Below are 24,745 nucleotides of genomic sequence, written 5' to 3' on the forward strand. Positions count from 1 at the left end.
CACCTCGTACACACGGCTCCGCTCCGTACACCTCGTACACACGGCTCCGCTCCGTACACCTCATACACACGGCTCCGCTCCGTACACCTCGTACACACACGGCTCCGCTCCGTACACACGGCTCCGCTCCGTACACCTCGTACACACACGGCTCCGCTCCGTACACCTCATACACACGGCTCCGCTCCGTACACCTCATACACACGGCTCCGCTCCGTACACCTCGTACACACACGGCTCTGCTCCGTACACCTCGTACACACACGGCTCTGCTCCGTACACCTCGTACACACACGGCTCTGCTCCGTACACCTCGTACACACACGGCTCCGCTCCGTACACCTCGTACACACACGGCTCCGCTCCGTACACCTCGTACACACACGGCTCCGCTCCGTACACCTCGTACACACACGGCTCCGCTCCGTACACCTCGTACACACGGCTCCGCTCCGTACACCTCGTACACACGGCTCCGCTCTGTACACCTCGTACACACGGCTCCGCTCCGTACACCTCGTACACACACGGCTCAGCTCCGTACACCTCGTACACACACGGCTCAGCTCAGTACACCTCGTACACACACGGCTCCGCTCCGTACACCTCGTACACACGGCTCCGCTCCGTACACCTCGTACACCCGGCTCCGCTCCGTACACCTCGTACACACGGCTCCGCTCCGTACACCTCGTACACACGGCTCCGCTCCGTACACCTCGTACACACACGGCTCCGCTCCGTACACCTCGTACACACACGGCTCCGCTCTGTACACCTCGTACACACTCGGCTCCGCTCCGTACACCTTGTACACACACGGCTCCGCTCCGTACACCCCGTACACACGCGGCTCCTCTCCGTACACCTCGTACACACGGCTCCTCTCCGTACACCTCGTACACACACGGCTCCGCTCCGTACACCTCGTACACACACGGCTCCGCTCCGTACACCTCGTACACACACGGCTCCGCTCCGTACACCTCGTACACACACGGCTCCGCTCCGTACACCTCGTACACACGGCTCCGCTCCGTACACCTCGTACACACACGGCTCCGCTCCGTACACCTCGTACACACGGCTCCGCTCCGTACACCTCGTACACACACGCCTCTGCTCCGTACACCTCGTACACACACGGCTCCGCTCCGTACACCTCTTACACACAAGGCTCCGCTCCGTACACCTCGTACACACACGGCTCCGCTCCGTACACCTCGTACACACACGGCTCCGCTCCGTACACCTCGTACACACACGGCTCCGCTCCGTACACCTCTTACACACGGCTCCGCTCCGTACACCTCGTACACACGGCTCCGCTCCGTACACCTCGTACACACGGCTCAGCTCCATCCACACTGTAAACCCCTCCTGACCCCTCACATCAACTTCCCCTCATCCGGCACCATGACAACCAGCACAGCAGAGTCCTGCACACACTGAGGCCCTGATCATGTGACCCCTGACTCCTCCCCTCCGGTGACCTCATCACAGGTCCTGTGCGCACAGAGCAGCCATATATGTGGTGGCGGCTCTGCAGGTGGAGGTAGGTGGAGATTCGCCATTACTGAGTGCGGGGACATTAACCCCTTCTGCACTGAGACTCTTTTGGGGTTGTTGTTGCCACTTTATAAGAATCATAACGTTGTTGTTCTGTTTCCTGTAATAGATACATACGAGCCAACTATGGAGGACAGGAAGTGAGGGAGCGGATTGTTCTCCTAGTACAGGGCCCCATTAATAATGCCCCCACACAGTATAATATTCCCACAGTACCGCCATCCCCCCACACACAGTATAATATTCCCACAGTACCGCCATCCCCCCACACAGTATAATGTTCCCACAGTACCGCCATCCCCCCACACACAGTATAATGTTCCCACAGTACCGCCATCCCCCCACACAGTATAATATTCCCACAGTACCGCCATCCCCCCCACACAGTATAATGTTCCCACAGTACCGCCATCCCCCACACACAGTATAATGTTCCCACAGTACCGCCATCCCCCCACACAGTATAATATTCCCACAGTACCGCCATCCCCCCACACAGTATAATATTCCCACAGTACCGCCATCCCCCCACACAGTATAATGTTCCCACAGTACTGCCATCCCCCACACACAGTATAATATTCCCACAGTACCGCCATCCCCCACACACAGTATAATATTCCCACAGTACCGCCATCCCCCACACACAGTATAATGTTCCCACAGTACCGCCATCCCCCACACACAGTATAATGTTCCCACAGTACCGCCATCCCCCCACACAGTATAATATTCCCACAGTACCGCCATCCCCCCACACAGTATAATATTCCCACAGTACCGCCATCCCCCCACACAGTATAATGTTCCCACAGTACTGCCATCCCCCACACACAGTATAATATTCCCACAGTACCGCCATCCCCCACACACAGTATAATATTCCCACAGTACCGCCATCCCCCCCACACAGTATAATGTTCCCACAGTACCGCCATCCCCCCCACACAGTATAATATTCCCACAGTACCGCCATCCCCCCCACACAGTATAATATTCCCACAGTACCTCCATCCCCCACACACAGTATAATATTCCCACAGTACCGCCATCCCCCACACACAGTATAATATTCCCACAGTACCGCCATCCCCCACACAGTATAATGTTCCCACAGTACCGCCATCCCCCCACACAGTATAATATTCCCACAGTACCGCCATCCCCCACACAGTATAATGTTCCCACAGTACCACCATCCCCCCACACAGTATATTATTCCCACAGTACCGCCATCCCCCACACACAGTATAATGTTCCCACAGTACCGCCATCCCCCACACACAGTATAATATTCCCACAGTACCGCCATCCCCCACACAGTATAATATTCCCACAGTACCGCCATCCCCCCACACACAGAATAATGTTCCCACAGTACCGCCATCCCCCACACACAGTATAATATTCCCACAGTACCGCCATCCCCCCACACACAGTATAATATTCCCACAGTACTGCCATCCCCCCACACAGTATAATATTCCCACAGTACCGCCATCCCCCCACACACAGTATAATATTCCCACAGTACTGCCATCCCCCACACAGTATAATATTCCCACAGTACTGCCATCCCCCACACACAGTATAATGTTCCCACAGTACCGCCATCCCCCACACACAGTATAATATTCCCACAGTACCGCCATCCCCCACACAGTATAATATTCCCTCAGTACCGCCATCCCCCCACACACAGAATAATGTTCCCACAGTACCGCCATCCCCCACACACAGTATAATATTCCCACAGTACCGCCATCCCCCACACACAGTATAATATTCCCACAGTACCGCCATCCCCCACACACAGTATAATCCACAGTACCGCCATCCCCCCACACACAGTATAATGTTCCCACAGTACCGCCATCCCCCCACACACAGTATAATGTTCCCACAGTACCGCCATCCCCCACACAGTATAATGTTCCCACAGTACCGCCATCCCCCCACACAGTATAATATTCCCACAGTACCGCCATCCCCCACACAGTATAATGTTCCCACAGTACCGCCATCCCCCACACAGTATAATGTTCCCACAGTACCGCCATACCCCCACACAGTATAATATTCCCACAGTACCGCCATCCCCCACACAGTATAATGTTCCCACAGTACCGCCATCCCCCACACAGTATAATATTCCCACAGTACCGCCATCCCCCACACACAGAATAATGTTCCCACAGTACCGCCATCCCCCACACACAGTATAATATTCCCACAGTACTGCCATCCCCCACACAGTATAATATTCCCACAGTACTGCCATCCCCCACACACAGTATAATGTTCCCACAGTAGCGCCATCCCCCCACACACAGTATAATATTCCCACAGTACCGCCATCCCCCACACAGTATAATATTCCCACAGTACCTCCATCTCCCGCACAGTATAATATTGCCACAGTACCGCCATCCCCCCACACACAGTATAATATTCCCACAGTACTGCCATCCCCCACACAATATAATATTCCCACAGTACTGCCATCCCCCACACACAGTATAATGTTCCCACAGTACCGCCATCCCCCACACACAGTAAAATATTCCCACAGTACCGCCATCCCCCACACAGTATAATATTCCAACAGTACCGCCATCCCCCCACACACAGAATAATGTTCCCACAGTACCGCCATCCCCCACACACAGTATAATATTCCCACAGTACCGTCATCCCCCCACACACAGTATAATGTTCCCACAGTACCACCAACCCCCCCACACAGTATAATATTCCCACAGTACCGCCATCCCCCACACAGTATAATGTTCCCACAGTACCGCCATCCCCCACACACAGTATAATGTTCCCATAGTACCGCCATCCCCCCCACAGTACCGCCATCCCCCACACAGTATAATGTTCCCACAGTACCGCCATCCCCCACACACAGTATAATGTTCCCACAGTACCGCCATCCCCCACACACAGTATAATGTTCCCACAGTACCGCCATCCCCCACACACAGTATAATATTCCCACAGTACCGCCATCCCCCCACACACAGTATAATATTCCCACAGTACCGCCATCCCCCCACACACAGTATAATATTCCCACAGTACCGCCATCCCCCCACACACAGTATAATGTTCCCACAGTACCGCCATCCCCCCACACACAGTATAATGTTCCCACAGTACCGCCATCCCCCACACACAGTATAATATTCCCACAGTACCTCCATCCCCACACAGTATAATGTTCCCACAGTACTGCCATCCCCCCACACACAGTATAATGTTCCCACAGTACTGCCATCCCCCCACACACAGTATAATATTCCCACAGTACCGCCATCCCCCCACACACAGTATAATATTCCCACAGTACCGCCATCCCCCACATACAGTATAATATTCCCACAGTACCTCCATCCCCCCACACACAGTATAATATTCCCACAGTACCTCCATCCCCCACACAGTATAATGTTCCCACAGTACTGCCATCCCCCCACACACAGTATAATATTCCCACAGTACCGCCATGCCCCACACACAGTATAATATTCTCACAGTACCTCCATCCCCCACACAGTATAATGTTCCCACAGTACTGCCATCCCCCCACACACAGTATAATATTCCCACAGTACCTCCATCCCCCACACAGTATAATGTTCCCACAGTACTGCCATCCCCCCACACACAGTATAATATTCCCACAGTACCTCCATCCCCCCACACACAGTATAATATTCCCACAGTACCTCCATCCCCCACACAGTATAATGTTCCCACAGTACTGCCATCCCCCCACACACAGTATAATATTCCCACAGTACCTCCATCCCCCACACAGTATAATGTTCCCACAGTACTGCCATCCCCCCACACACAGTATAATATTCTCACAGTACCGCCATCCCCCACACACAGTATAATGTTCCCACAGTACCGCCATCCCCCCACACACAGTATAATATTCCCACAGTACCGCCATCCCCCCACACACAGTATTATGTTTCCACAGTACCGCCATCCCCCCACACACAGTATAATGTTCCTACAGTACCGCCATCCCCCCACACACAGTATAATATTCCCACAGTACCGCCATCCCCCCACACACAGTATAATATTCCCACAGTACCACCATCCCCCCACACACAGTATAATGTTCCCACAGTACCGCCATCCCCCCACACACAGTATAATGTTCCCACAGTACCGCCATCCCCCCACACACAGTATAATGTTCCCACAGTACCGCCATCCCCCCACACACAGTATAATGTTCCCACAGTACCGCCATCCCCCCACACACAGTATAATATTCCCACAGTACCTCCATCCCCCACACACAGTATAATATTCCCACAGTACCGCCATCCCCCCACACACAGTATAATATTCCCACAGTACCGCCATCCCCCAGCACACAGTATAATATTCCCACAGTACCGCCATCCCCCACACACAGTATAATGTTCCCACAGTACCGCCATCCCCCCACACACAGTATAATGTTCCAACAGTACCGCCATCCCCCCACACACAGTATAATGTTCCCACAGTACCGCCATCCCCCCACACACAGTATAATGTTCCCACAGTACCGCCATCCCCCCACACACAGTATAATGTTCCCACAGTACCGCCATCCCCCCACACACAGTATAATGTTCCCACAGTACCGCCATCCCCCCACACAGTATAATGTTCCCACAGTACCGCCATCCCCCACACAGTATAATATTCCTACAGTACCAGCAAGTGCAGTGTGTACATACTGAGGTCAGATAGCCTGTGTGTCCTGTGAATGATGCAATCAATGTCATCGTCTGATCGCATCAATCAATGCTGGCCCTGGTGACGCTGTCGTTGCTAGGCCCCAGCCTATGATCTGTGCTGTTACATCACCAATCATAGTCTGGACATCAGTCTTTCAGGCCACTTAATTGCCAGAATCTCTGAATCCGTCGATTGTAGGCACCTTAATGCGATCACCACGACTATGGTCACATTGTCGAATTAAACATATGATGAATCCATACATCCAAGATTGGTAAGTATTTAGCAACCTAGACATAAGGATACACGATCGTTCAAGAGTTTAGGGTCACTTTAATAATTTCCTTATTTTTGACAGAAAAGCACAGTTTTTCCAATGAAACTAACATTAAATGATTCAGAAATACACTCTCTACATTGTTATTGTGGTAAATGGCTATTCCAGCTGCACACGTCTGGTTTGTAATGCAATATCTCCATAGGTGTATAGAAGCTCATTTCCAACAACTATCACTCCAGTGTTCTTATGGTACGTTGTATTTGCTAACTGTGTGAGAAGGCTAATGGATGGTTACAATACCCTTGGAAACCCTTGTGCAAGTATGTTAGCACAGCTGAAAACAGTTTGGCTGATTAGAGAACCTATAAACCTGACCTTCCTTTGAGCTAGTTGAGAATCTGGAGGAATAAATTTGTTGATTCCATTGAACTCTCAAAATGGCCAGAGAAAAAGAACTTTCATGTGAAACTCGTCAGTCTATTTTTGTTCTTATAAATGAAGGCTATTCCATGCGAGAAATTGCCAAGAAACTGAAGATTTCCTACAACGGTGTGTACTACTCCCTTCAGAGCAGAGCACAAACAGGCTCTAACCAGAGTAGACAGAGAAGTGGGAGGCCGCGCTGCACAACTGAGCAACAAGACAAGTACATTACAGTCTGTAGATTCAGAAATCGATGCCTCACAGGTCCTCAACTGGCAGCTTCATTAAATAGTACACACAAAACGCCAGTGTCAACATCTGCAGTGGAGAGGCGACTCCGGGATGCCGGCCTTCAGGGCAGAGAGGCAAATATTAAGCCATATCTGAGACTGGCTAATAAAAGATTAATATGGGCAAAATAACACAGACATTGGACAGAGGAAGATTGGAAAAAAGTGTTATGGACAGACAAATCCAAGTTTGAGGTGTTTGGATCACACAGAAGAACATTTGTGAGACGCCGAACAACTGAAAAGATGCTGGAAGAGTGTGACGCCATCTGTCAAGCATGGTGGAGGTAATGTGATGATCTGGGGTTGCTTTGGTGCTGGTAAAGTGGGAGATTTGTACAAGGTAAAAGGGATTTTAAATAAGGAAGGCTATCACTCCATTTTGCAGCGCCGTGCTATACCCTGTGGACAGCGCTTGATTGGAGCCAATTTCATCCTACGACAGGACAATGACCCAAAGCCACCTCCAAATTATACAGGAACTATTTAGGGAAGAAGCAGCAGCTGTTATCTATCTGTAATGGAGCGGCCAGCACAACCACCAGATCTCAACACCATTGAGCTGTGGTGGGAGCAGCTTGACCGTATGGTGCAAAAAAGTGCAGAACAAGCCAAACCAACTTGTGGGGGGCTTCTGGAAGCACGAGGGGGAAATGTCTCCAGATGACCTCAGCAAACTAACTGCTAGAATGCCAATGGTCTGCAATGCTGGAATTGCTGCAAAGGAGCATTCTGTGACGAAAGCAAAGCCTGAAGGAGAAAATTATTATTTCAAATAAAAATCTTTTTTTGAACATCGTCAATGTCTGGACTAGATTTTACATTCATTTGGCAACTTATTGGATTAATATAAGTATGAGTTACCATGGAAAACACAAAATTGTCTGCGTGACCCCAAACTTTGGAACAGTAGTGTACGTCCAAGGTTGTGAAGGGGGTTAAACCTTTGTTATACTCCTCTGATCAGTGCGATCACACAACATCCAAGCCTCTGATGGCTCCGATGATGCCCTGTACTACTGTAGTGCCGTGTATCATCACTGCTGTCAGTGTAACACTAACGGCCCCATACACATGAGATAAGAGTTGGCTGAACGGTCATTTGGCAGACGGCCATCTCTCCCGACTCCCCCATACACACAAATATTCCAGCTTTCCTGGGGTCTGTATGAGAGAGTTGCCTCCAGACTCCTCTAGCGGAGGATTATCTACAGGAAGAACAAACGGATTATCCTCTGAAATTCAAGATGTACGATCCTTCTCTGCCCTGACATCATCTGTCGGGAGGCCCCCAAATACATTATATAGTCGCCCAAACTCCCGAAATCAGTGATTTCATGGAACTTTAATGTGTATAATGGCGGTAAAAGGAACTTATTGGACGCTGCCTCTGGCCTAATAGACCTTCATACATTGCAGCCCCGACACCATTATTAGGCATGTAAGTATCGTAATAACGAGGCCGCACCATACTATCCAGTACTTGGGGGCGGGGGGCATTCAGCCAAACTCTGTCACCTGAAGGGATTCAAGCTTCAGGAGGCTAATTTGCATATTCCAGGTGCCTTCTGGGAGAAGCGAAGTCTCCCTAAGCTAGAAGATCGTTGGGTACAGCCGGGACCAGCTGCTTCGAAAGCATCACCAAACCAGGGATTCAAGCTTCAGGAGGCTAATTTGCATATTCCAGGTGCCTTCTGGGAGAAGCGAAGTCTCCCTAAGCTAGAAGATCGTTGGGTACAGCCGGGACCAGCTGCTTCGAAAGCATCACCAAACCAGGGATTCAAGCTTCAGGAGGCTAATTTGCATATTCCAGGTGCCTTCTGGGAGAAGCGAAGTCTCCCTAAGCTAGAAGATCGTTGGGTACAGCCGGGACCAGCTGCTTCGAAAGCATCACCAAACCAGGGATTCAAGCTTCAGGAGGCTAATTTGCATATTCCAGGTGCCTTCTGGGAGAAGCGAAGTCTCCCTAAGCTAGAAGATCGTTGGGTACAGCCGGGACCAGCTGCTTCGAAAGCATCACCAAACCAGGGATTCAAGCTTCAGGAGGCTAATTTGCATATTCCAGGTGCCTTCTGGGAGAAGCGAAGTCTCCCTAAGCTAGAAGATCGTTGGGTACAGCCGGGACCAGCTGCTTCGAAAGCATCACCAAACCAGGGATTCAAGCTTCAGGAGGCTAATTTGCATATTCCAGGTGCCTTCTGGGAGAAGCGAAGTCTCCCTAAGCTAGAAGATCGTTGGGTACAGCCGGGACCAGCTGCTTCGAAAGCATCACCAAACCAGGGATTCAAGCTTCAGGAGGCTAATTTGCATATTCCAGGTGCCTTCTGGGAGAAGCGAAGTCTCCCTAAGCTAGAAGATCGTTGGGTACAGCCGGGACCAGCTGCTTCGAAAGCATCACCAAACCAGGGATTCAAGCTTCAGGAGGCTAATTTGCATATTCCAGGTGCCTTCTGGGAGAAGCGAAGTCTCCCTAAGCTAGAAGATCGTTGGGTACAGCCGGGACCAGCTGCTTCGAAAGCATCACCAAACCAGGGATTCAAGCTTCAGGAGGCTAATTTGCATATTCCAGGTGCCTTCTGGGAGAAGCGAAGTCTCCCTAAGCTAGAAGATCGTTGGGTACAGCCGGGACCAGCTGCTTCGAAAGCATCACCAAACCAGGGATTCAAGCTTCAGGAGGCTAATTTGCATATTCCAGGTGCCTTCTGGGAGAAGCGAAGTCTCCCTAAGCTAGAAGATCGTTGGGTACAGCCGGGACCAGCTGCTTCGAAAGCATCACCAAACCAGGGATTCAAGCTTCAGGAGGCTAATTTGCATATTCCAGGTGCCTTCTGGGAGAAGCGAAGTCTCCCTAAGCTAGAAGATCGTTGGGTACAGCCGGGACCAGCTGCTTCGAAAGCATCACCAAACCAGGGATTCAAGCTTCAGGAGGCTAATTTGCATATTCCAGGTGCCTTCTGGGAGAAGCGAAGTCTCCCTAAGCTAGAAGATCGTTGGGTACAGCCGGGACCAGCTGCTTCGAAAGCATCACCAAACCAGGGATTCAAGCTTCAGGAGGCTAATTTGCATATTCCAGGTGCCTTCTGGGAGAAGCGAAGTCTCCCTAAGCTAGAAGATCGTTGGGTACAGCCGGGACCAGCTGCTTCGAAAGCATCACCAAACCAGGGATTCAAGCTTCAGGAGGCTAATTTGCATATTCCAGGTGCCTTCTGGGAGAAGCGAAGTCTCCCTAAGCTAGAAGATCGTTGGGTACAGCCGGGACCAGCTGCTTCGAAAGCATCACCAAACCAGGGATTCAAGCTTCAGGAGGCTAATTTGCATATTCCAGGTGCCTTCTGGGAGAAGCGAAGTCTCCCTAAGCTAGAAGATCGTTGGGTACAGCCGGGACCAGCTGCTTCGAAAGCATCACCAAACCAGGGATTCAAGCTTCAGGAGGCTAATTTGCATATTCCAGGTGCCTTCTGGGAGAAGCGAAGTCTCCCTAAGCTAGAAGATCGTTGGGTACAGCCGGGACCAGCTGCTTCGAAAGCATCACCAAACCAGGGATTCAAGCTTCAGGAGGCTAATTTGCATATTCCAGGTGCCTTCTGGGAGAAGCGAAGTCTCCCTAAGCTAGAAGATCGTTGGGTACAGCCGGGACCAGCTGCTTCGAAAGCATCACCAAACCAGGGATTCAAGCTTCAGGAGGCTAATTTGCATATTCCAGGTGCCTTCTGGGAGAAGCGAAGTCTCCCTAAGCTAGAAGATCGTTGGGTACAGCCGGGACCAGCTGCTTCGAAAGCATCACCAAACCAGGGATTCAAGCTTCAGGAGGCTAATTTGCATATTCCAGGTGCCTTCTGGGAGAAGCGAAGTCTCCCTAAGCTAGAAGATCGTTGGGTACAGCCGGGACCAGCTGCTTCGAAAGCATCACCAAACCAGGGATTCAAGCTTCAGGAGGCTAATTTGCATATTCCAGGTGCCTTCTGGGAGAAGCGAAGTCTCCCTAAGCTAGAAGATCGTTGGGTACAGCCGGGACCAGCTGCTTCGAAAGCATCACCAAACCAGGGATTCAAGCTTCAGGAGGCTAATTTGCATATTCCAGGTGCCTTCTGGGAGAAGCGAAGTCTCCCTAAGCTAGAAGATCGTTGGGTACAGCCGGGACCAGCTGCTTCGAAAGCATCACCAAACCAGGGATTCAAGCTTCAGGAGGCTAATTTGCATATTCCAGGTGCCTTCTGGGAGAAGCGAAGTCTCCCTAAGCTAGAAGATCGTTGGGTACAGCCGGGACCAGCTGCTTCGAAAGCATCACCAAACCAGGGATTCAAGCTTCAGGAGGCTAATTTGCATATTCCAGGTGCCTTCTGGGAGAAGCGAAGTCTCCCTAAGCTAGAAGATCGTTGGGTACAGCCGGGACCAGCTGCTTCGAAAGCATCACCAAACCAGGGATTCAAGCTTCAGGAGGCTAATTTGCATATTCCAGGTGCCTTCTGGGAGAAGCGAAGTCTCCCTAAGCTAGAAGATCGTTGGGTACAGCCGGGACTAGCTGCTTCGAAAGCATCACCAAACCGCGCACCTTACGACGCGCGAATTTTTGCCTGTAGGACATTATTGCAAGAGAGCTTGGCTGAGTAGATTACACAAGAAGGAAAACACACAGCAAGTCAGCAGGATCTAGGAGCAACATGGCAGATGTGACAACCTACATGGTGAGCTGCAGCATGTGCTACATGTTCACAGATCGACCACAAGAAGAATCCAATTTCACCTGTCAGAAGTGTAGACTAGTGGCCCTTTTAGAAGAAAAGGTGCGGGGTCTGGAAGAAAGAATAGCAACTTTGAAACTCATCAAAGAGAATGAAGACTTTCTAGACAGAACAGAAGCATCTCTACTGGTCACAGAAGGTGCAAAAAGTGTCAGAGAACCTCCAAAAGCAGATGAGTGGAAGCATGTGACCAAAAGAAGCAAGAAGACCATGGAGAAATCACCAACCACACAACTGAAGAACCGATATCAAATCTTTGTAGAGGATGAAGATGGCACACCTAAGAATGAAGCAATACCAGCAAGCAAAAAAGAAAAGGGCACACAGCAACAAGTGACAGCAAAAAGTACAGCCAAGAAGCAACGAAGAGTGGTGGTGGTGGGAGACTCACTACTGAGAGGCACAGAAGCAGCCATCTGCAGACCGGACATAACTGCAAGAGAAGTATGCTGCCTTCCAGGTGCGATGATCAAGGATGTGACCGATAGGATACCAAAGCTCTTCAGCTCCAAGGACGTCCACCCATTTCTTCTGATACATGTTGGCACCAATGACACGGCAAGGAAGGACCTACCGACAATCTGCAAGGACTTTGAAGAGTTGGGGAAGAAAGTAAAGGAACTGGATGCACAGGTAGTTTTTTCTTCTATCCTTCCAGTAGACGGGCATGGCACCAGGAGATGGAACAGGATCCTTGATGCAAACAACTGGCTAAGACGATGGTGCAGACAACAAGGATTCGGATTCCTGGACCACGGTGTGAATTACTGGTATGATGGACTCCTCGCCAGAGACGGACTACACCTCAACAAACCTGGGAAACACACATTCGCCAGAAGACTCGCTACACTCATCAGGAGGGCGTTAAACTAGAAGAAGAGGGGACGGGAAGAAAAACATTAGACTTGAACAAAGAAGACCCAGGAAAACATACTCAGAAGGGAGGTAAGAACATTTCTAAAACAATCCACAGTGAGGAGATTGGAACAAAACAAAATCCTCTAAACTGCATGCTCGCAAACGCCAGAAGCCTGACAAACAAGATGGAAGAACTAGAAGCAGAAATATCTACAGGTAACTTTGACATAGTGGGAATAACCGAGACATGGTTAGATGAAAGCTATGACTGGGCAGTTAACTTACAGGGTTACAGTCTGTTTAGAAAGGATCGTAAAAATCGGAGAGGAGGAGGGGTTTGTCTCTATGTAAAGTCTTGTCTAAAGTCCACATTAAGGGAGGATATTAGCGAAGGGAATGAGGATGTTGAGTCCATATGGGTTGAAATTCATGGAGGGAAAAATGGTAACAAAATTCTCATTGGGGTCTGTTACAAACCCCCAAATATAACAGAAACCATGGAAAGTCTACTTCTAAAGCAGATAGATGAAGCTGCAACCCATAATGAGGTCCTGGTTATGGGGGACTTTAACTACCCGGATATTAACTGGGAAACAGAAACCTGTGAAACCCATAAAGGCAACAGGTTTCTGCTAATAACCAAGAAAAATTATCTTTCACAATTGGTGCAGAATCCAACCAGAGGAGCAGCACTTTTAGACCTAATACTATCTAATAGACCTGACAGAATAACAAATCTGCAGGTGGTCGGGCATCTAGGAAATAGCGACCACAATATTGTACAGTTTCACCTGTCTTTCACTAGGGGGACTTGTCAGGGAGTCACAAAAACACTGAACTTTAGGAAGGCAAAGTTTGAACAGCTTAGAGATGCCCTTAATCTGGTAGACTGGGACAATATCCTCAGAAATGAGAATACAGATAATAAATGGGAAATGTTTAAGAACATCCTAAATAGGCACTGTAAGCGGTTTATACCTTGTGGGAATAAAAGGACTAGAAATAGGAAAAACCCAATGTGGCTAAACAAAGAAGTAAGACAGGCAATTAACAGTAAAAAGAAAGCATTTGCACTACTAAAGCAGGATGGCACCATTGAAGCTCTAAAAAACTATAGGGAGAAAAATACTTTATCTAAAAAACTAATTAAAGCTGCCAAAAAGGAAACAGAGAAGCACATTGCTAAGGAGAGTAAAACTAATCCCAAACTGTTCTTCAACTATATCAATAGTAAAAGAATAAAAACTGAAAATGTAGGCCCCTTAAAAAATAGTGAGGAAAGAATGGTTGTAGATGACGAGGAAAAAGCTAACATATTAAACACCTTCTTCTCCACGGTATTCACGGTGGAAAATGAAATGCTAGGTGAAATCCCAAGAAACAATGAAAACCCTATATTAAGGGTCACCAATCTAACCCAAGAAGAGGTGCGAAATCGGCTAAATAAGATTAAAATAGATAAATCTCCGGGTCCGGATGGCATACACCCACGAGTACTAAGGGAACTAAGTAATGTAATAGATAAACCATTATTTCTTATTTTTAGGGACTCTATAGCGACAGGGACTGTTCCGCAGGACTGGCGCATAGCAAATGTGGTGCCAATATTCAAAAAGTGCTCTAAAAGTGACCCTGGAAATTATAGGCCAGTAAGTCTAACCTCTATTGTTGGTAAAATATTTGAAGGGTTTCTGAGGGATGTTATTCTGGATTATCTCAATGAGAATAACTGTTTAACTCCATATCAGCATGGGTTTATGAGAAATCGCTCCTGTCAAACCAATCTAATCAGTTTTTATGAAGAGGTAAGCTATAGACTGGACCACGGTGAGTCATTGGACGTGGTATATCTCGATTTTTCCAAAGCGTTTGATACCGTGCCGCACAAGAGGTTGGTACACAAAATGAGAATGCTTGGTCTGGGGGAAAATGTGTGTAAATGGGTTAGTAACTGGCTTAGTGATAGAAAGCAGAGGGTGGTTATAAATGGTATAGTCTCTAACTGGGTCGCTGTGACCAGTGGGGTACCGCAGGGGTCAGTATTGGGACCTGTTCTCTTCAACATATTCATTAATGATCTGGTAGAAGGTTTACACAGTAAAATATCGATATTTGCAGATGATACAAAACTATGTAAAGCAGTTAATACAAGAGAAGATAGTATTCTGCTACAGATGGATCTGGATAAGTTGGAAACTTGGGCTGAAAGGTGGCAGATGAGGTTTAACAATGATAAATGTAAGGTTATACACATGGGAAGAGGGAATCAATATCACCATTACACACTGAACGGGAAACCACTGGGTAAATCTGACAGGGAGAAGGACTTGGGGATCCTAGTTAATGATAAACTTACCTGGAGCAGCCAGTGCCAGGCAGCAGCTGCCAAGGCAAACAGGATCATGGGGTGCATTAAAAGAGGTCTGGATACACATGATGAGAGCATTATACTGCCTCTGTACAAATCCCTAGTTAGACCGCACATGGAGTACTGTGTCCAGTTTTGGGCACCGGTGCTCAGGAAGGATATAATGGAACTAGAGAGAGTACAAAGGAGGGCAACAAAATTAATAAAGGGGATGGGAGAACTACAATACCCAGATAGATTAGCAAAATTAGGATTATTTAGTCTAGAAAAAAGACGACTGAGGGGCGATCTAATAACCATGTATAAGTATATAAGGGGACAATACAAATATCTCGCTGAGGATCTGTTTATACCAAGGAAGGTGACGGGCACAAGGGGGCATTCTTTGCGTCTGGAGGAGAGAAGGTTTTTCCACCAACATAGAAGAGGATTCTTTACTGTTAGGGCGGTGAGAATCTGGAATTGCTTGCCTGAGGAGGTGGTGATAGCGAACTCAGTCGAGGGGTTCAAGAGAGGCCTGGATGTCTTCCTGGAGCAGAACAATATTGTATCATACAATTATTAGGTTCTGTAGAAGGACGTAGATCTGGGTATTTATTATGATGGAATATAGGCTGAACTGGATGGACAAATGTCTTTTTTCGGCCTTACTAACTATGTTACTATATGTTACTATGTTACTATGTTCTTAGACGCCATGTTTGTTTTGTTGCAGCCGTCCCTGCGGTGTACTTCTATGTTCTAGTGCCCAAAAGAGTTAATTTTTTTAATGTTTAACAATAATGAATATCTCCTGCAGTATTACCAATGCCGATTCCAGGGTCAGTAAATGAGACGAGAATTAGCGTTATGGAAGATGAGTCTATGAGGAACGTATTCAGCTGCCGACTCCGAGGAGGAAACTGCTTGTTGTCTGTGGCCTAAATATATAGGATTTATTAGTAGATGTAAAGAGGAAACTAAATCCTGTAAAATAATAAATCTCCTCATATGTTTCCCTCATTATCTCCAGTAATTGTATTATTACAGGACTCTTCTGATGTTCCATCGCTCATCTTCTCATTCAGGTCTCTACAATATCGGATCCTCTCAGTGAAGATCTTCTACAGAAGAGAATTGTCCTGATTTACCCATCAGTGATGGATATGGACAGAGACAAGATGGCGGAGAGGATATTACACCTCACCCTAGAGATCCTCTTCCGGCTTACTGGAGAGGTGAGAGATTCTGATGACGTCACATTACATCATTCTTATCTATGGGAATAACAGATGGACAGAACTGGAGAGGTGAGGACTCTGGAAATGTCTGTAGAGAGATTTATTAATGTGTCTCTCCATTACCAGGATTACACAGTGGTGAAGAAGACCTCTAGTGATCGCTGTCAGGACCCTGTGTCTGAGGGATGTGGAAGACCCCTGAGCCCAATCACGGGGCCTCCACCTCACCCCCTGATCCATGTGGACATCAATGACCAGAAGATCCTAGAACTCATCTACAAGATGATTGAGCTGCTGACTGGAGAGGTGACACTGCTGGGAATGCTGGGACATTATACAGTAACACTATGGAGGGATCGGGGGATGACGGTATCATTGTATGTGTCAGGTTCCTATAAGGTGTCAGGATGTCGCTGTCTATTTCTCCATGGAGGAGTGGGAGTATTTAGAAGGACACAGAGATCTGTACAAGGACGTCACGATGGAGGTTCCCCGGCCCCTCACATCTCCAGGTAATAGACAGGACTAAATACACACGGCCTATAATTATCTGTATGTAAAGAATGAATTCACTCCCTGTATGTGTTTCCCTCCAGATCTATCCAGTAAGAGGACAACACCAGAGAGATGTCCCCGTCCTCTTCTTCCACAGGACTGTAACCAAGAAGATCCCAATGCTCCTCAGGACCATCAGGTAGATGGAGAGAAGGTGTCAGGAGATCTCCCCTATGATGTGTAGACGCCGGTGAAGGTCTTGTGCTCAGTCTTGTTTTATCCTCCAGTATTATATGTTTTATACTTGTGTGATGAGACCGGTGGAGATGGCAGGATTAGAGCTGATCATAGATGGGACTTCTCCATCTGTCGGTGACTGTAACGGGGTCTACTAAGCTGGGGTACCTCTTTCAGTACCACCCCGTGTTTCAGGCTGGAATTCCTTGATTACGTGAGAGCATATAAAAGCTGACTGCTGTTCCACGTATTTCCAGTCTAAAAGGACACACTTTATTTACAGCACACAGAATATATAACACAGATACACAGGACAGGCCAATAGGAACACAGCAGGCCAGACATACATTACAATAGCCGCAGGGGGCTGGAGCCTGCTGGTATTTACTGTGGGAATTACAAAGGTGGGGGAGGACAGAAGGGGGATATCTTGTCCAGGGGCGCAGCCTGTGGACTGATGCATTTCACATGGAAACTATTATACATACATACATATACTGCATAACATATTCTTGGTGCTGGGGGGTTCTGTAACAGTGACTTTTATAATATTTGTTTCAGGGTGAAGATCTGACCCATAATAATACTACAGAGACATATGTGAGGGGGGATGAGCAGTGTAAAGAGGAGATTCCTACATATGGCTACCCAGGTGAGTAGTGACCACTAAATGCAGAGAGGTCACAGATTCTCCTCAGTCCCCGGCTGTGGCTGCTTTATCGGTGGTGTAGTCCGGCCGTATTACCATGATCACCAAAACGGTTTAGATGACATTGAGCATTGAAAGCTCTTTTCTATAGAACTTACAGCCTGGTAGATCCACCTAGCCCCTGGATTAGGAGAGGCTGTTACCTGCCCAGATCTGTAAACTACAAATCCTAATGACAGCGAACGTACAATGTGCTGACAAATCAGAAAATCACTTGAAGAAAAACATGATGATGGGTCTATAAGAGAAAGTGGAGGGTAATGATGGTGGTGGCTTCCTATATCCCGGAGATCTTATCGGAGGAATCTCCCTTCTGTGCTGCTGAATGTGATCATATGGTCCCTACAAGACCAGGTCCAGTCTATCAGGGCAAACTTCACTTTTATGATCGACAGCAGTAAATGTGCAGTGAGGCCAAGTGTGAATTTCTGGACAATAATAACAGAGTTTCCTTTTATTCTGACTTTTCAATTTGTATTAAAACCAACTAACGTCACACAGGATTGTGATAATCTACGAGAACCCTCACACCTGCGCCATGATATATCTGTAAGACACCTCAGCTCTGCTCTGTTATAAAATGTTCTCTTTAAATGTGTTACTGTTACTGTTGTGTTGGGTTAGCTTCGGACCCGTTTAATCGAAGCTGGTGGCAGTGATACCGATAGTGTGCAGACTTTTGGGTTATGTGGTAGCGGCTGCGGCTTTAATAATTATTGTTCCTGCCTGAGTGGGAGTAGTTATCGCGTCGCTGCAGCGTGCCCAATAGCCAGTACATAGCAGGCAGCCTTTCTGGCGACTAATTACCCAGGGTGCAGTACCTAATCTGACCTGAGACTAAGGGGGCGCCAGAGAGCTGCAAGTGTTAAGTGGAACTGTAAGCGGGATATACATAAATCCCTGCAGTTCGTGGTATATAGAAAAGCAGTGGGATACCTAGAATAAGCCCCTGCTGTAAACTAAGAGGTCAATAGCCTTGTGTGTGGTTTTTCATCACATCGTGGACTGGAGGGATAACTAAGATAAGCCCCCCTGCACATGTGATAGCCGTCTGTTGGCCTAAAGTCACCTCAATCCGTGACGTAGGGGTGACGGTCACGGTGTGACTCCTGACCCGTTGGTGACAGCGGTCGGGGGGAATCGTGACAATTGGTGGCAAGGCGGTGGGATATCTTAGAGCATTAGTGATTTGGTTTGAGTAATCATTCCTCTCACTAAAAACTTGCAGAAAGTTCTTGCGAGGACTCTGCGCAAATAAGTTTGGAGAACGAACTCAGTGCTTTTTAGTTGTGAGACAATTGCGTACTGGTAATTATCCCCTCCCTTTCTCTTCGTTTTTCTATCCTATCTTTTATTTGGCAACCATGGTTGTGCTGGGAGAAACCTTTTATGAGCAGCAGACCAGAGACACCCTTGTTGCCTTATGCAAGACACAGCACATTGACTTTGCAAGCAAAAACAAAGCCCAACTGGTCGCAGATCTGGTGCAATGGGAAGCCGCTCGAGACCAATCTCAGAGCTCAGAGGCCGCAGAAGCCAGCACCAGCGAACATGGTGCTGCAGCAGAGGTCCAACCACTGAATGCTGGCCCTGTTAGCGATCCGGGCGAATTAGACCCCCACCTGCAGGCGGCCTTGAAAGAATTCCCCACTGACGACCATGAGGGACGTCGGCAGCTGATTCAGCAATACCGGCAAGAGGCCCGAGCCGAGCGGCAAGCTGAGCGGGAGTACCAGCTGCAGATGGCCCGGCTGCAAATGCAGGGGTCGTCCCAGTCCAGCCGTGAGCACAGCAGCGCTCAGATACCTAAGCCCCGACCCGATCACTTCCCTGTTATGGAGAAGGACGGGGACTTGGACACTTTTCTGCGGGCCTTTGAGAAAGCCTGCAGACAGTACCGGCTGCCTACAGATGAATGGGCCCGATACCTGACACCAGGGCTGAGAGGTAAAGCTCTGGAGGCGTTTGCTGCCCTCCCTCAAGAACAAGATGGAGACTATGAGGCCATCAAGCAGGCTCTGATAGCCAAGTACCAGCTTACACCCGAGGTGTACCATAGAAAGTTCCGGACCCTCCAACGTGGCCCACACGACAGTTACAGTGATGTGGTGCATGGACTGGGGACCCACTTTGACCAGTGGACCCAAGGACTGTCAGTGACCACCTTTGCACAGCTGCGAGACCTGATGATCAAAGACCAGTTTTTTCATCTTTGCCCAGCTGAGGTGCGACAGTTCGTGATGGACAGAGAACCCAAAGACGTGACGAAAGCAGCGCAGATTGCCGATGCCTATGAGGCCAACCGTAGATCGGAAGCGCGGAAGCCAGTCACCACCAGCTGGAGAGGGGGTAAGCCTGCAACCAACGCCAGTACCCCTGCCAGCCAACACACCAGAGGTCCTGTCCCTGTGGCCAACAACACCAGACCTACCACCGAACCTCGCCAGTGTTACTACTGCAAGCGGCCTGGGCATATCAGTACCTTCTGTCCAGACAGGCCGAAGAACCCCCCAGCCAAGGCCCCAGGGCCTAATGCAGCAGTTCTTTTTGTGGGTGGTGTGGTTGGGAAAGTGTGTGACAACGTACAGCCCGTCACTGTGGGAGGCCATGTTGCTACAGGCCTCAAGGACACCGGGGCTGAACGAACCCTCATCCGACCCGAACTGGCGGCCCCTGAAGAAATCATTCCGGGGAAAACCCTAACTGTCACTGGGATTGGGGGCATCAGCTGTCCCTTACCAATGGCCCGGGTTTTTATTGATTGGGGTGCTGGGAGCGGGGTGAAGGAAGTGGGGCTGTCTGATAATTTGCCCACTGATGTTTTGTTGGGGACTGATTTGGGGAGGATGTATGCATACTACGTCCCTGACACCCCTCCCCAATCTACTAATGAGGGTAAAGTTAACCCTGATGATGATGATGATGGGAAATCGCATGTGTTACCTGACCATGCTTTATCTTGTGTTGATGCATCTACTAATGATTTTTTCCCTAGGATTGATGGTGAAAATGTTGTAGCTGTGCTAGCTGAACCTGATAATGATTTTTCTGTGAAGGTTAATGTGTCCATAGGTACAGGTGTGCCCAGCCACGTCGCTCTGCGGAGTGAGACGGCTGAGGAACCCCTAACAGGGGCAAGTGTCGGTGCTACAGGAAATGGGGAGATGCATGGGAACCGTGAGGAAGGTGACGCCATGAAAGTGACCAGTGCCACCGAGGAAGGTAACTGGCCCATAAGTAGCACAGCCCCTGGAGTGTTGGGGGTGGATGGGGAGGTAGAGCCCATAGCAGCGCCGGCTGATGGGCCTGTAGAAATCCCCGGGGAGACAGCCTACGTAGCTGCTGTCACCCGCAGTCAGAGTGCCCGGAACGCAGATAACTGTCTGCCTTCCGGACCCTCCTCAGTCCCCACTGTGACTGAACCAGAGGTGGACCCAGAGCAGGTCCAAGAGGGTTCCCGTGGGGAAGGGACCCTGACGTCGCTTTTGGCTTCCCCTAGCCAGGAGTTTCAGGCCGCTCTGCACACAGATGCGAGCCTAGAGAGTTTGAGACAACTTGCCGGGACGCCCTTCTCCGAGACTGATAAGGAGAAGGTGTTCTGGGAACAAGGAAGGTTGTACCGGGAGACAGTACCCAGAGAATCACAAAAGGAGTGGTTGAGGGAAAGACAGCTGGTCGTCCCACAGCAATTCCGGGGTGAGTTGTTGCGGATTGCCCATGAGATCCCGCTAGCTGGACACTTGGGGATCAGCAAAACTAAGGCCCGGCTGTCTCAACACTTCTATTGGCCTAAGATGGGGACAGATGTGTCAAACTACTGCCGCTCCTGTGTCACCTGTCAAAGGGTGGGGAAAGCGGGGCCTGCTATTAAGGCTCCCCTGATCCCTTTGCCAGTGATAGAGGAGCCTTTCCAGAGGATCGCGGTGGACATTGTGGGCCCGCTGGCCGTCCCCAGCAGCTCTGGAAAGCAATATATCCTTACTGTGGTAGACTACGCTACCCGGTACCCAGAGGCAGTAGCTCTGTCGTCAACTAGGGCAGATAAGGTGGCGGATGCCCTGTTGGCCATCTTTTCACGTGTAGGGTTTCCCAGGGAAATGCTTACTGATCAAGGGACCCAATTTATGTCTCGCCTAATGGAGGCTCTCTGTAAGAGAATGCAGGTGAAGCACCTGGTATCGAGTGCGTATCACCCACAGACCAATGGCTTGTGTGAACGCTTCAATGGTACCCTCAAACAGATGCTACGCATGCTGGTTGAGACTCAAGGGCGCGACTGGGAGCGGTACCTCCCACACCTGCTGTTCGCTTACCGAGAGGTTCCGCAGGCCTCGACGGGGTTCTCCCCCTTCGAGCTCCTGTACGGCAGGCGAGTCCGGGGACCCCTTGGGTTGGTAAGAGAATCCTGGGAAGAGGAGCCGAACCCTTCTGAAGTGTCCATAGTGGAGTATGTCATGCGCTTCCGTGACAAGATGCAGACCTTGACCCAGTTGGTGCATCACAACATGACGCAGGCTCAGGCTGATCAGAAGCACTGGTACGACCAGAACGCCCGGGAGCGGACCTACCACGTGGGTCAAAAGGTGTGGGTGCTGGTCCCTGTACCAACGGATAAGCTTCAGGCCGCCTGGGAGGGCCCGTACGTCGTCCACCAACAGCTCAACCCGGTCACTTACGTGGTCACGCTTGACCACGCTCGGGGTAGGCGAAAGGCCTTTCACGTCAACATGATGAAGGCTCATCACGAACGTGAACCTTTCGTCCTCCCGGTCTGCAGCTTACCCGAAGACAGGGAGGAAGACACCCTCCTGGACTTGCTGGCCCAAGCCAAGGCCAATGGGTCCATCGAGGATGTGGAGGTAAGCGCCTTGTTAACTGAACCCCAGCGGGTGCAGTTGCAAACCACACTGGAACCCTTCCGGGTCGTGTTCTCCAACCGACCTGGGAGGACTGAGTTAGCCGTCCACGAGGTGGACACCGGGAATCACGCCCCACTACGGCGAACACCCTATCGAATCTCTGACCAGGTGCAGCAGACTATGCGCCAAGAGATCGATGAGATGTTACAGCTGGGGGTGATTCGGCGGTCAAAGAGCGCGTGGGCATCACCTGTAGTTCTCGTGCCAAAGAAGGACCGGACCACCCGGTTCTGCGTGGACTACAGGGGGCTCAACGCCATCACAGCCTCGGATGCGCACCCAATGCCGCGCATGGAGGAGCTGCTTGAGAAGTTAGCTGGCGCAGATTACCTAACAATAATGGATCTGAGTCGAGGATACTGGCAGATTCCCCTGAGCCCCGAGGCGCAGGAGAAGTCCGCCTTTATCACGCCCTTCGGACTGTACAAGTCCACGGTCATGCCCTTCGGCATGAAGAATGCCCCTGCCACTTTCCAGCGGATGGTCAACCGCCTGCTTCAGGGACTGGAGACGTACGCCGTGGCGTACTTGGATGACATTGCCATCTTCAGTTCCTCCTGGGAGGAACACCTGCAGCATCTCGAGGAGGTGCTCAGGCGAATTCACCAAGCAGGACTGACTATCAAGCCGGGAAAGTGTCAGATGGGCATGAGGGAGGTTCACTACCTGGGAAACCGGGTAGGCGAAGGCACCATGGAACCAGATCATGGCAATGGTGAGGGGTTGGCCCACCAGGGTGAACCTGCTGAGGTGCGCATGGAGGAGAACCATCAGGTCCTGCCTCCCTAGCGCACACCAAAAGGGGGAGGTGTCACGATATGGTATGAAATATCATAAGTAGTTCTCTTGCTAGCCTGAGTGGGCTAAGCCCCCCCTTCTTGGAGTAACAGTTGTAGCTGCAAATTCCTGGCTTTCCTTCTCAGAGAGTGTGGGGGTTAGAAGTTTTATGGCCGAACGGAATTTACGACTGGCATTTCCTGTGTAAGCTCTTGTCCAGCTAGAACAGGAAAAATGGCTCCAAAAATCCATGAAAGATTCTTTGTTTAGTTTTTGTTAGATATTAGGCAAACGATTTAAGCTAGAAATACGAAAATATATATTCGTAGTCCCACTCGGTGTAGCTACACATCTCATGACACTCGGGTTTCTAACTCCATCTGGTAAAGAAGTAGGGTTTTCTCTGTAAATATGTATCCCAGATAGGACATATTTGATCTCATTAGAATGCTCACGTTAATCTGAGATGAATGATGAGCTTTTTAGGACGCTGACATGTTTTGTAGTGAAGTTATAGAAATCAGAGAGAATAGTTTAAAGTTTAGGCAGAATGTAGAGAGAGGAGGGTCTGGATAAGCCAGCCTTTCTGTGATGTCACAGCCTTAATGTTTTAAGTGTCTGGCAGGCTCTGAGGAGTCACTTGCTGCTGGATTTCTTGTCCTGTCCTGGAAGAGCCCTGCTCACGTCCCAATGAGCTGGGACGTATGGAAAAACTGCACTAGCCTGGTTGCTTGTCATGCTTTAAACATGTAAGTGTTGCTTTTCTCATTTATTCCCTTTATGTTATAATTACCCATGTACATATTTGCAATTGTCTCATTTATAACCTCTTTATAAACTATTTTTGATAAAGCATTGCCTAATTATTTTTAATGGGATATACTATTATATATTAGTTCGTTCTCCTGTTCTAAACCGTACCCTAAGTCTCTGAAGGGAAATACGCTACTGTTACTGTTGTGTTGGGTTAGCTTCGGACCCGTTTAATCGAAGCTGGTGGCAGTGATACCGATAGTGTGCAGACTTTTGGGTTATGTGGTAGCGGCTGCGGCTTTAATAATTATTGTTCCTGCCTGAGTGGGAGTAGTTATCGCGTCGCT

General features: G+C 49.3%; 1 protein-coding gene across 1 annotated transcript in view; it reads left to right on the plus strand.

Moving 5' to 3' along the window:
- Positions 1 to 1,528: 1,528 nt before the first annotated feature.
- The window catches only part of LOC138672439 (oocyte zinc finger protein XlCOF8.4-like), a 33,308-nt gene continuing 10,091 nt past the window's right edge, over positions 1,529 to 24,745 (plus strand). The window contains exons 1-6 of the mRNA XM_069760412.1: positions 1,529 to 1,555; positions 16,356 to 16,505; positions 16,635 to 16,814; positions 16,897 to 17,020; positions 17,105 to 17,202; positions 17,802 to 17,892. Of these exons, the coding sequence (XP_069616513.1) occupies positions 16,428 to 16,505; positions 16,635 to 16,814; positions 16,897 to 17,020; positions 17,105 to 17,202; positions 17,802 to 17,892 (571 nt within the window). The 5' untranslated portion in view covers positions 1,529 to 1,555; positions 16,356 to 16,427. The remainder of the gene's footprint in view (positions 1,556 to 16,355; positions 16,506 to 16,634; positions 16,815 to 16,896; positions 17,021 to 17,104; positions 17,203 to 17,801; positions 17,893 to 24,745) is intronic.

This window comes from Ranitomeya imitator, chromosome 3 (genome assembly GCF_032444005.1).
Source record: "Ranitomeya imitator isolate aRanImi1 chromosome 3, aRanImi1.pri, whole genome shotgun sequence".
Classification (NCBI taxonomy): Eukaryota; Metazoa; Chordata; class Amphibia; order Anura; family Dendrobatidae; genus Ranitomeya; species Ranitomeya imitator.